The following is a 14,471-nucleotide window of genomic DNA, read 5'->3' as shown; positions in this document are numbered from 1 at the left end:
ATGGTGCCCCACCACATTACGCATTAAGAGTTCGGCATTATTTAGATCAGACCTTTCCAGGTCAATGGATTGGTAGAAGAGGTGCCGTTGAATGGCCCTCAAGATCGCCAGATTTATCACCTTTGGATTTCTTTTTGTGGGGCTACTTAAAAAGCAAAATCTATGCTACTCAGCCAACATCCTTAGAAGATTTACGACAAAGAATTGTGAATGAGTGCCATCAAATTACTCCTCAAATATTGCAAAATGTCCGGCAACGTTTTCAGCAAAATCTTTATTATTGCATGGAAAGTAATGGTGGTCATTTTCAACATTTACTCGGCTAACAGGTCAGTTCATTCTTTATTTTTTAACAACTTTGCTGCTATGTATTGATCTCCTCTTACGATGATGTATTTAAACTTTAAATGAATAAATCTCCAAAACTACTGAATTGAAGTACATGAATTTTACATCATTGTAAAGGGAGTTGAAAGACCTTTTAAATGATGGATCATTCGACCCCCCTTTCCATGTAAGATTTTAGGCATGGTGCCCGTCCCGCTTAGGGGGCTGCAAATATTAATGTGATTTTATGCCAATTTTGTTTCCCCCTCGATAACAAAATCGACGGGTCCAAGCATTTTTTTAAAAAGGAATCATCTGCCAGTAAATGCATCCGTTTCGTTTTCGGTGCGCCACCCTGTATAGTGATCAACCTCATTAAAATATGTACTCAAGCAGCAGATAGGAAAATATTCGACACATTTAACATGCGATGTTAGAAAATATTGCTTAAAATAACTAAGACGGCAACCAATAAAACAAATACATCTGATTTGCAAAGATTAATAATCCATAACATGTCCAGTTCCGTATTTTCGTTGATATTACCATTTTTCTGACATATCTAAGTGCAAATAGTATGAAGAGACTAGTAGTCCAAAGAAAAGCTGAAAGAAGAAGAAATCGAGAGCGATGAACAGCGTGATATAGATTTAGTTAAAAAATTCCTCAACACAAACGTACTCAATGCAGTACGTGAGACACAAATAGGAAAACGGCATAGAAAGAGCAATAAGATCCGTGAAAAAACCTCAACATTCGTAAACAACACACGTTTGTTATTATGCACAGATATAAAATGATAGAGTTATTCGGACATATACCATTCGTTTTTTAACTTTCTGGTCATACACTGTAGATAATGTTTGCCATTAGCTATGATAATCTGGTCATCAGCAAACTGTAAACTGTATAGAAAAATATTTCCAATATCTATCATAAAGACAGTAATGATAAGAGCATTCAAGCAAACCTTCACTAATCAGAAATGCTTGAAATAAATTACTTTCTTGCTGATATGATGTGATAGATCTGTTGGAAAACCAACTAATTTTTCACTACTCAAATTTACCCTAACGCCGCCTCTGTAGTGTGAATATTAAATATCTATTAGTAAAAAAAAACCAGACGATAGTCAGCGTATTTGACACCTCTTTTGCCCACCTCTCGTCCCTTTGCCCTCTCTAGAAGCATATAAAGTCACTCTCATTAAGTATTTTAAGTTTACAAGTCGAAAAAGAAGTTGTTCTCTCGTCTCTCCCTCTCTTACCCGTGCCACACAACAAGAGCACATAAGTTAGTTTTATTTTAGTGTTGTAAGTGTTGAGTTTCTAAGGTGTTACTATAAAAGATTGTGGAAGTAATAAACCGCTAATAAAAGTGTTGTGTATAATTTTCACCCCCACAAGAGGAACAATTAACGAATCAGCTACCTAACAAATCCTGTAACAAAAACTCGACAAGTCGCCACAAGAGTTTTGGTGCGCTACGGATACGGTGGAAATAACCCCATCGTTTCCCTTTAAGATCTATTTGAGATCTTGCAATTCGTTCCCGTTTTGAACCCAAATTTCTCGTCTTTTCTTGTTTTTTTTTATATTCAGTTCCTATGAAGCCGCTCTTTAATTTATATCTCATCAAAAGACTAACAAATACACAAATTTACCATCTTTAATTTTTTTGTTGCAGAATATATGAAAAAGTACCAAGACTCTACGTACCTTTATTCTACTTCACTCAAACCATACCCCTAGCAGATGATGTAGCCAGCAGCCTAAGACTGATCCAAAATCTTCCCGAATATAGCAACTATATTTTTTATATCCTACTAGGACTTGGTAGTTTGTCCATTCTGTGGGCGTTATGTTCTTGTATATGGTGCTATACAAGCAAACAGACGTTTCACGTTAATGGAAAATCAAAAAAGACTCACGATGAGATACCTCTCCGAGACAAAAAATGACACTTTTTATTTTGTTATTGTATTTTTAAGTTTGTTATAGAAATAAATTTTTTACCAAATTGATGTTTAGTTGTTTTTACCTACGTTATTTCTATAATACCTACATTGTTTCTATATTGTATATATTTTCTCTCAAATTTTGCAGGTTTGGAAAGTAGGCCCAATAACTAAGAAACCCAGAAAACATTGTTGGTCATTGGTACTTCTGTTTTCTACGGGAGGTTTTAATACCTTAGATTTGCTGAACATTTTGTATACGTATAGCTTGTATGTTCTTCTTCTTCTTCCTACTTTATAAATAGGCAAAATGCCTGTTTTACTTCGGTTTTTAGCCTCAATTGACGTTGTCTGACCATATTTTCCTCGGTCGTCCCAATGATCTTCTTCCATTTGGCGATTTGTCTCTTGCTATTCGTACTATTCTATTTTCTGTCATTCTTTCGATGTGTTGATTTCATTCCACTTTTCTTCTTTTGGTCCACGCGTTTATTTCCTCTATACCACATCTCGCTCGTATTTCCTCACTTCTTACTTTGTCTCTTAGAGTTTGGCTTGTTATTTTTCGTAAGACTTTCATTTATGTTGTTTCCAGTAGTCTTTGTGTTTTCGCCGTATCTGCTCTTGTTTCCGTTGTGTACGTCATTATCGGTCTTATTGTTGATTTATATATCCTGGTTTTCGTTTCCGTTGTGAGGTATTTGTTTCTCCAGATTGTGTTGTTGAGACATCCTGCTGCTCTGTTTGCTATGTTCACTTGTTTTTGTACTTCTTCTTCCACTTTTCCGTAGCTTGACAGTTTTATTTCCAAGTATTTAGTTTCCATCACTTGTTCTATTATTTTGTTATTTACGACTAGTTTACATCTTCTCGGTTCCGCTGATATCACTATTGCTTTAGTTTTCTCTGTTGAGATCTCCATGTTGTATATGAGCGCCGTATCTTCGAATTCTTTAATTAATCTTTGTAGGTCATCTTCATTTTCGGCTGTTATTATGGCGTCGTCGGCGTAGCATATTATCCTTATTTCCTTTTCTCCCATTCTATATCCTCTTCTTTTTTAACTTTCTTTATGATTTCATCCATTATCAGATTAAATATTAATGGGCTCAGCGAATCTCCTTGTCTAATGCCAGTTTCATATTTGATAGGTTGCGATAGTTTTCCTTTACATCTTACCATAGCTATGTTATCTTTAATATGTTTTATTCATTGTAATTTCTAGATATTTCGCTTGATTGGATCACTTTATTTCTGTGGTAAACGCCCTCATTCCGTGATCTGGTATGGCTAATTTTTTTTGTTTAACACGAGAATCCAAGGATTACAATTTCCTAGTACATCGACCAGTTTTTCAGGCAATCTAGTATTTTTTGTAGATATTTTTTTGTTAACTTACCGTTTAGATTTCTGGCTGGTATTAGTGTCGATATCATAAAGACTAGTCATATTTTGCGGTAAAGTTGGTGTATCAACAATGTAGATCGTGAATAAGAAAAGTGAGAGTATTAATTAATCCGCCCCCAAATAATACTTATCCTATTTAAACCCTGGACTTCAATTAGCTAAATAAGAGCAGAAACATGGCTATACTGTAACAAAATAGGCTCATTTTGTGAATGAATCCTTCTTGCTACATCTTATCCAGTGCTTTACTGACAACCACTAATGTATTTGTGATATATTTGTTTGGTTTACAACCCTCTGTGATGTATTCTGTCAACCGAATTGAGCTGCTGGTGTAATTTCTATTGTTTCATTCACTACGTTTAGCCTAGCTCCAAATACCCTCTCATGAATCTTGCTTATCAATGATAAAATGCTCATGAGCCGATAATTTTGAGGAAAGCTTCGGTTTTTTAGCTATTTACATAATTACTTGAGCTTTTTATCAACTATATGGTAATTTTCTTAGCGCCTGAGGATTGCATCTTTGTTATATACACAATCACTGTTTTAGGCAGGTTCTTTAGTACTTCTAATACCTTCTTGTCTATGTTTTTAGCTTTATTGTATTTTATTAATATTTACACTTTTTCATCTTCAGGATAGTTCAGTGCAAAATATCTTTTTGTCTTTTCCGTGTTGTGGAGGAATGGATTTTTTTTTCATTCCACTTAAGGTTTTTTAATTTATGCCGGAATCAATAGTGACGGATTTGAAATTCTTACTAAAGTAAGACAACATTTTTGCTTTTTTCATTTTTTTTTCAACGCAGCTACGGACTACTTTCTCTCCAACCTAGACTCCGACACAAGAAACATATAATGGACGTTAATCATACGCTTAAGCGGTCTAGAATACGCCGATGATATCTGCCTCTTAGGGCAAATGTATGGCTAACCAATTGGCAACACTTTCCACTAAAGCCAATAACATGAGTTTAAAAATCGATATTAAGAAAACCAAATCCATGAGAATCGGCAAGAAATAACATATCATCATCATTTTCTTTTCCTTCATCTTTGTTAGACTGACTCCCCTAATTATATTTCTCCATTTTCTATCTTGGGTCATATCAATATCAATCCCCTTTACGGACTTGTCTTGATTAAGTGTCTTACCACAGGTATTCCTCTCCTACTCCTCCCAGGAATTCGCATATCAGCAATTCTTCGTATTGAGTGATTAAAGTCTCAAAGTTGTATATACCCAAACCATCTCAACTTATGCTTTCTCAATTTGGCATCAATCGGTACCACCCTCACCTTCCTCCAATATACTCATTTGTAATTTTATCCTTTTTTGTAACTCCTTCCATCCATCTAAGCCTTCTGTTATCATCTGATCCAACACGAATACGAATAAGTAAGGACTAAGTACTGAGCCTTATTGCAATCCTACTTTTACAATAAATTTATCAGTGTCTCCCACACCTGTCCCAATACTAGTTGTTATTCCCTTAAACGTGTCTCTCATAATCTTTACATATTCGCCGGAAATTGTTTTTTTACTGCGCGTACACTACAGAATCTCTCGATGAAATCTATCATATGCTTTCTCAAGATCAATGAATACGATATAACCGTTTAATTCTTTATTTCTGTATTTTTCATCGACTGACTTTATATTATAATGAAAATTGCATCTGCTGTTAATCTGAATTGCATAAAGCCAAACTGATTATCGGATATTTTAGTTTTTTCACTAATCCGTTTATGAATTACTCTTTCCCATATTTTCAATAACAAGTAGATTTTGCATTCTTATATATTTCCCTTATTTTGTAATGAGGTACTTCTTCTTCTTCAGGTTCCTTCTTCTATTGGAGGTTGGAAATCATCACCGCTATTTTAATGTTATTGGCCACGCTTCTGAATAATTCTAATGAGCTGCAACCGAACCACTCTCTCAAATTTCTTAGCCAGGATATTTTGCGTCGTACTGGGTTTCTCTTCCCTTGTATCTTCCCTTGCATAATTAACCTAAGTAATACGTACTTCTCACCCCTCATTATATGACCCAGATATTGAATCTTTCTAGTTTTAACAGTTTTTATGACTTCACATTCTTTCTTCATTCTTTGTAAAACCTCTATATTAGTTACCTTTTCAGTCCACGATATTCTGTGGATTCTCCTGTAGCACCACATCTCAAAGGGGTTAAATTTTTTGAGTTTAGACTGTTTTATTGTCCACGCTTCCATGCCGTATAGTAAAGTAGAAAAAACGTAACAACGTAACATTCTTGTGCAGATCTCTAGATTAAGGTTACGGTTGCAAAGTAAGTTCTTCAATTTTATGAACGTGTTTCTTGCCAGTTCTATTCTAGATCTGATTTTTTTTGTGTGGTCTCCATCTTCGGTTAGCCACGTTCCTAAATATTTATATGTTGTTACTCTTTCGATCGTTGTATTATTGATGATCAAGTTATCTACATTTTGTGTTTTTTTTTAGAATATCATTGATTTCGTTTTCTTGAGATTCATTTGCAGTCCTTACCTTTCACATACATTGTATACATGTTGTATTACGTCCTGTAGATCTTTCATGTCACTTGCAAATATGACCGTATCGTCCGCATATCTAATATTAATAATGCTTTTTCCGTTGACCAAAATACTTTCCACAATATTCAATAAAGCTTCTACGGCTTCTGTTCTAAATGAGGTACTAATATACTGCTTCTCCATTCATTTGACATTAATCCATAATTCTATGAAATAAACTTGTTGTTTAACTTATTGCAGTATCTCCTAATGCTATCCACACTTCTTCATGAATATCATCTAGTCTAATTGCTTTATGTATAAAATCGGACAGGCTGCTTGTGCCTGGAATCAGAAATAGCTTCACTTCCTGTACCTTTGCTTCTTCGATAACTCGTGGACTGTATATTTATTTCTTCTATAAGGTTAGTTGAAAGTAACTGCAGGCTCAATCGTCTGATTGACTTACCTTCAAGGGCCCTATTTTCTAGCTACTGCTTATAAAATTTTTTCTCCTAATTTGTTCTTGAACTTAATTTAACCACCACCAAGTCTGTTTATTCCCAAACTTATTTCCTGAAATTTTTCCATAGCAGTATCTCTAATGATATTGGGAATCTTCCTCCATATTGTACTAGGACTTTCTTTTATAACCCAACACATTGTTTCTACTATTTTTTTACTCAGTGGACCTTTGGTCTTATCTTTTTACATTCACCACTTGATTTTTTTGGCTTTCTTCTCACTAAAGATATCCTTTTTGTCCTTACAATCAATCATATATTCTTTTCTTGTCATAAATAAATCTACTTGAGAGTGATTTTGTCTACTTTGGTAAATGAGTAAAATTTCTCTCTTTTAAAAGAATCCTATTTCTATTGGTCATATCTAATGGTGTTAATAATAATATTAACTATCAAAAGACGAAAACTTGAGAACTTAGGACATGTGATGAGAGGGTAAAAATACGCAGCATTATTACAACTTATTATGCAAGGCGAAATCCGAGGAAAGCGAAATGTGGGAAGACGAAGAATATCCTGGCTTAAGAACTTAAGGGAATGGTTTGAATGCAGTAGTGCAGAACTTTTTAGAGCGGCAGTCAACAGAGTCCGCATAGCCATGATGATTTCCAACCTTCGATAGAAGATGGAACTTAAAGAAGAAGAAGAATATTGTTGCTAATTCCAGCATACCACACCCAGCTTCATTTCTAGTTCCAAAGCCCAGTTACCAGATTATTTTTCATCTAAGCATCAGTAGTTTTAAATGTTAATTTTTCCTGTATACCACAATTTGTTTAGTTACTTCACCTAGTTCTTTCGTTATTTGTCCTTTTAAACTAGTCTCCTGAATGCAAGCAATTTGTAATCTCCTTCTTTTAAGCGCATCTACCCACTTTATACTCTATCCTCTTCATAAGGGTGATGAAAAATCGAATGTCAACTATAAACCTATTTCCCTACTACCGGTCCTATCCAAAATTATTAAGATACTTATAAAAGCTCGAATGTCCTTTCTCGTTGAAAACAACATTTTATCACAAAGTCAGTTCGGCTTTTTATCTAATAAATGTATCAGTGATACTATGTTTTCTGTAGTACATGAGATCTATCAAGCACTAGACAATAATCTTTACACTGGCACTGTTTTTTGTGACTATGCCAAAGCTTTTGCTTGTGTAAATCATGAAATTTTGATAAAAAACTAAATTTCTACGGAATTCGAAGTATTTCTTTGAATTGGTTACAATCTTACTTGAGAAATAGGAAACAACTAACTAGAGCAAATAATACTGATTCTAGTCACAAAAGCATTGTATGTGAAGTACCACAAAGTTCAGTATTGGGTCCACTACTTTTCCTTATCTTTATAAATGACATCACTGACTTAAAAATCGATGGAAATTTTTTTTTGCTGATGATACCAGTATTACCTGGAGGAACTCCAATATTGCAACTCTTCATGCAAATATAACTTCTCATCTACTTAAAAAAAAACCTGATCCGACTCTAAGTTACTCTCTTTTAACGTGGATAAGACAGTAGCATTATCCTATAAAGGAGCTCTTCAACCCTTGCTTCATAACAGCCAGATCAGTAACGTTGATTCTGTAAAATTTCTTGGTAATTTTATAGAGAGCAACCTTAAATAGTCCCTTCATATCGAATTGTTTAGTAAGAAACTAGCCTCGACTGGGTATACAATAAGATCTGTTTCTAAGAAAATCAATTTAGCATCTTCCAAAATATTATATTTTACTTTGTTTAAGTCTCATCTTCGATACGGTCTTCCTTTTTGGGGTATAGTACAGCTGCTTAATCTGATGTTATTTTTAAATTCCAAAAAGAGCAATACGATATCTTTTTGGCCTCACTGCAGAAGCTATATTTTTATTATAATTTAGCTTCAGAAACAGTTTGCTTAATTCGTAAATACCTACATGTATTTCCACCAAGACCTAATCATGACTACTTCACGAGAAATTCAACCTTTGACGTGTATTTACCCATCCCGTCCACTGAGTTAGTAAAGAAATCTATATTATATTTGGCAAAAATATTATACTACCATCTCCATACCTTACAGTACGTTTAGGAAGTTTAGGTACAAGCAACCAAAGTATTTTTAGATAATGTATATTTACGTATCACATGCAGCAACTTAAACTTATTAGGTAGTAAGGTTTTATTACGCAATTTGCAATTTAGTTAAATTTTGGAATGGATTGTATATTTTATTATCTTTTATTTTATGATACTGACGATTTATGTAATATTGGTAAATTTATATTGTTATTGTTATTTTTTTAAGTTTTAGAAATAAAGCATATTTCTAATCTATTCTATTCTACTCGATTTTTCTATAAAATAAATTCAAATACTGGCCTAATTAATGTGAAGACTACATAAAAACTCGTATAGAATACAGGTCACAAAAAACATCACGATAACACCCAAAATAGAAAAGAAGGTATGTAGATATTTTTATTATCGATATACGATTTGTTTGGGAGACAAATTGGGCGGGTTTATGACATGTAGTTATATTACAAGCTAATACATTAATTGGTTAGTGGTAAGAGGATGATACGTTGAGTCCAATAATAACACTCGTAGGGCTGTGGATACACAATTTATACTTAGTCCAGTTTTTGAATATTGGTAATTTTAATTAGTATTTTTGCAGAGTAATAAATAGTAAGATTTACCCTTTTAGTAGACGCAGTTTAATTTTGTGAATCCGTGGTCGCACCGGTCATAAAAATAGTCCTCTGGATGCAGTTTGTTTAAATTTTAATAAAATAATTTATTAGGGGAACGACGGGTAATAGCGAACAGCGGGTGATTACGAACATCACAGAATACATGCGTACGTCATCTGTATAATTCCGTTGTAAACTTCATTTCGTGCTTCCTACTGGTCTGCACGTGGTGGCATAGATACACAGTTGTCCCGTATTTGTGGAATTTTGTACAGCGATTTATTTGTTTTTGGTGCTTGCACTACAATTTTAGCAATTCAGAAAATAAGGTATGTACCTAAACACTTGATGGTTTCATTTAAATTGTTAGAGTTAGTTAACTTACTATTATTTAACCTATAAAATTGTCCTATTACGGAGAAGTTAAATACATTTATATTATGATTGTTTCGTTTCTTCATATTCATTTCCAAATCGGGTAATCACGAACAGATGTTCGTGATTACCCGCCAAGTGTTCGCGTTTACTCTTTTAATAATGTGGCTTAGATTCTTTACATTTTTGCTTTACTTTTGCTAATTTAACAATAATTTAACAATTTGTATCTTTTTCAGATGTCTTTTAAACGGAAACGAAGTACCAACAAATTTTCATGGACTGATGATCAAATGAAAGCTGCTCTAAAGGCAATTGAAGAAAGACGTTATGGCCTAACGGAAGCTGCACGCCAATTTAGAGGTCTCTAGAGGCTTTTACAAAGGCAGGCTGGGTGCAAACACTCTCTTTTCAAATGAACAGGAAGAAGAAATGAGTCGTCATTTACTAACGTTATCTAAAATATTTTATGGATTAACCCCAATTCAGTTCCGAAAAGAGGCCTTCGCCTATGCAGAGAAATTAAACTTAAAACATAGTTTCAACAGAGAAAAACAAGAAGCAGGTAAAGACTGGTTATATGGATTCATGTCAAGGCATCCTGAGTTAAGTTTCCGTAAACCTGAAGCAACAAGTCTTAATCGCATTCAAGGTTTCAATAAGGATCAAGTCTCAAGGTTTTATGACAATTTGGGTAAGCTGTACGATGAATACAAGTTTCCACCTACTCGAATATTTAATGTCGATGAGACTGGCATTACAAACGTATATAGGCCTAATCGGATCATTGGACCTAGAGGCCAAAAACAAGTTGGAGCCGTTACAAGTGGAGAAAGAGGCAAGAACGTGACGGTATGCTGTTGTATGAGTGCCAGCGGATCTTTTACACCTCCACTATTCATTTATCCAAGACTGAGAAGAAATCCTGCTTTAGAAAAGGATGGGCCTCCAGGTTCTTTGTACTCCTATTCAAAAAGCGGTTGGATGAACGAAGAAGTGTTTCTGTTTTGGATTCAACATTTTGCGAAAACCAATAAACCTACAAGAGATGATCACATTTTACTGGTGCTGGACAATCACTCCAGTCATTGCTCTAGTGCAATTTATAATTTTTGCAAAGAAAATGGTATCATTATGCTGTCAATACCTCCACATACCTCGCATCGTCTGCAACCACTAGACGTTAGCTTTTTCTCATCATTGAAGCGAGCATATGCCGTTGAATGTGATTCGTTTTTAAAATCTCAACCCTACGAGAAAATTGAAATGTGCCATATAAGCACTTGATTCTCAAAGGCGTATACTAGAGTTGCAAGCATAGACAAAGCTGCAAACGGTTTTGAGAAGACCGGAATTTTTCCATTCAACCGAAATACATTTAATGAAGAAGACTTTTACAGTTCAAACGATAATCAAACTCAACAAAATAATAGCCAAGAAGGTCTTTCACAAACTATTCAAGAAGATTTACTGGAACCCCAACCAGGCCCTTCCAAAGAAAACCAGATATGTGAAAATACCGAAAATGTTTCATTCAGCGATATCTTGCCTTTACCGAAAGAAAAACAAAAGATATCTGTTCCGAAGAAGGGTGGAAGAAAAAAACAAAGATCCGAAATATTAACCTCAACGCCTTTGACATTAGAACTCGAACAAAAGGAGCTTAGAAGGAAACAAAAAATGGAAAAAGAAATTGAAAAACAAAAATTTTTAAAAAAGGAAAATAAAACTGCAAAGAGGAAGGTACTACAATCTTTAAGCGAAGAGGAAGATTCGACATCATATAAAGATGATGAATCTGATGACAATGACGATATTAATACCGACGATTGTAATGAAGGAATCTTGTTTAATTTGTAGTGAGTTCGGGAAAAGCGAACTTTGGTTCCGTTGCATTATATGTGGTGGATGGGTGCATAAATTATGCAGCGGCTCGGACACACCGGACAACTATAAATGTGATTTTTGTTAATAGGTAATACTGTTCGCCATTACCCTTCTCATGTTTATTATTACCCGACATTTCGGGTAACAGCGAACATTTCGTGAAAATTTTTAATTGAGTTTTTTTATTATTAAAATTTTTATTTTTGATTATCCAATAACAAAAATTAATAGCTGTATTACTGTTAGCCACTCTGTAGTGGTTTCCGAGTTTTCAACATTTTTATATTTCAAATAAACAATTATTTTCCATATATAACAATTATTATATATAAACAAGTGTTCGTAACTACCCGTCGTTCCCCTATTTATGAATTTTTTTAACAATATTTATTATTATTGACATTTTTTGTTTATTTAAAATGTTTATTTACGTATCACAAAAAATAGTCCACAATTTTTGTAATAGTTTGATTCATTCTCTTTTTTACTAAACAAATTGCAATTAATTTAAAATTAGAACATAACATAATAATAGTCAAGAACTATCTTAAATAAAAGTAAAACATTATTTTACTAAGACTTACGAAAATAAAAAAAATATAAGAGATGACAAAAGAACATAATAAAATTATTTCGTTTTTCGATTTTTTTGCATCCACAGTCACCACACCTCTCAATTGCTCGAGGTGTTCTTTTATGTATTAGTGACTCACTGGTAAAGAACCATGGATTAAACTGTATGTATAGTTTATTTCACGAAAAATGGTTGAGTGCTTAATGATTGCAATAAAACCCGACCGCAAATACCCCAGCTTAGTCAACATTAGTTGAGCAGGTAAGTATTCAGGTAAAATTGAAGCTACTGTGGAGTGTCGTTATCTTGTTTGTATAATAAATTCCTGGTAATATAAAAACGATTAGAACACATTTTATTTCATAAAGTTGTAAACTATTTAACAGTGAGTTTCACTATCTATGGTTGATCTTTTAATGACCACAATAAATTTGTTGATCGTTAAGTATTTCCTGGAATAATTATACAGGTTTCCTCTATTGTGTATAATTTGTAAAAATATATAAAACCGATGAGAAATTTTTAAATATACATTTTGTTTCATTTAGTTGAAAGTGTTACAAGTGTTACCAGTGTTATACCTATTTATACCTATAAAACAGCATTATGTGGCATCCGTGGAAAAACATTAATGGTGCTTCTTCCAGTGTTCCAGCAAAGGATAAGCATTTATCTGCTGACGCTAGAGAAATCGTAAAAACAATATATAGTTATTTACTTACAAGAGGACTTACTGCTAATACTGCTGCCAGTGAAATATCTGATTTAACGAAAATACCTCTAACCACACTGAAAAAAATTACATCAAATCCCATTAAGTCAAGAAGGAAGCGTAAGGATGCCGGTTCTACCAAATGTATTGACGAAAGTGATAAGGACTTAATAAGACGAAAAATTTACACAATGTACAAAGAGCAACGGATACATACATTAGATGCTTTAAAACAACGGCTTACTAATGATGGTACACAAATAAACTGTAGCCGCATTAGTCTTTGGAGAATTTTGTCTAAAATGGGCTTCAGATATCGTACAATTGACAAAAGGCAAGTGCTTATGGAGTCCCATCGTTTACAAAAGTGGCGTACCGAATATATAACTTTCATAAGAAAGTACCGTACAGAAGATCGACCAATAATTTATCTGGACGAGACATGGTTTGACACTCATGAAACACCATCCAAAGGATGGTCCGATTCTTCCAACAGCTGTCGAACAAAAGCTCCATCAAACAAAGGGAAAAGAATAACAATTTTACATGCAGGATCAGAAAATGGTTGGGTCCCAAATGCCTTATGGCTTTCTGCAAAGAATATTAAAGACTACTGCGTGGACTACCATGAGGATACAACAGCAGAGCTTTTTGAGCAATGGTTTAAGAATTGTCTTATACCTAACCTTCCTCAAAATAGTGTGATAGTAATGGACAATGCAAGTTACCACAGTCGTCAATTACATAAGTCTTCAAGTGCAAATAACACGAAAATTGAAATACAAAACTACCTGTTAGAAAACGATATATATTTTAAAGAAAGTTATTTAAAAAATGAACTGTTAGAAGTGTTAAAATCATTTTCTATTAAAAAAGTATATGTTTGTGACGTATTGGCCGAGGACATGGGACATACAGTGTTACGGCTTCCGCCCTACTATTGTTTATTTAATCCCATAGAGCATATGTGGCACCAACTAAAGTCCAATGTTAGGTCACAAAATGTTTCTCCGACTTTAAGTGGTAGTGTAGTCGAATTAATAAGGAAATGTGTTGATGATATCTCCCCAGAAAGTTGGAAAAATTCAGTACGCCATGTAATGAACGTAGAAAATATATATGTTACTTTGAATCACATAATTAAACCAATTGTTATCAATCTTGAAGAGGATAGCGACAGCGAAACAGAATTAGGTATTTAGGAATTCATAAATATATTTTGGTTATTTTGAGTATTTTTATTGTAAATATTAATTTGTATATATTTTTCTCTATTTTTTTTCCATTCATCTATTTTTTTTATATTAGAGTACAAGAGCAAAAACTTTTAAACACGCCAGTTTTTTGCTAACAGTCCTAAGCCTGTAAAAAGTGTTAAGGAAAGTACCTTTCTGAATTTAGATCCATATACTACAATTATTCACGTAGAACAAAACAATTACTTTCTTCATGTTAAAAATTGTTCAATTATCAAGTATATTCACTTGAACAACCTGAAAATACCAT

General features: G+C 33.7%; 1 protein-coding gene across 1 annotated transcript in view; it reads left to right on the top strand.

Annotated features, from left to right (window-relative positions):
* LOC140433120 (uncharacterized) overlaps positions 1-14,471 on the top strand; it is a 247,345-nt gene that overhangs the window by 64,169 nt on the left and 168,705 nt on the right. Inside the window, exons 7-9 of the mRNA XM_072521173.1 lie at positions 2,014-2,281; positions 10,032-10,103; positions 10,282-10,974. Of these exons, the coding sequence (XP_072377274.1) occupies positions 2,014-2,281; positions 10,032-10,103; positions 10,282-10,974 (1,033 nt within the window). The remainder of the gene's footprint in view (positions 1-2,013; positions 2,282-10,031; positions 10,104-10,281; positions 10,975-14,471) is intronic.

The sequence above is a fragment of the Diabrotica undecimpunctata genome, chromosome 2 (genome assembly GCF_040954645.1).
Source record: "Diabrotica undecimpunctata isolate CICGRU chromosome 2, icDiaUnde3, whole genome shotgun sequence".
In the NCBI taxonomy this organism is placed as follows: Eukaryota; Metazoa; Arthropoda; class Insecta; order Coleoptera; family Chrysomelidae; genus Diabrotica; species Diabrotica undecimpunctata.
The sequence above is the reverse complement of the archived record's forward strand: the minus strand, read 5'-3'. Positions and strand labels throughout refer to the sequence as shown.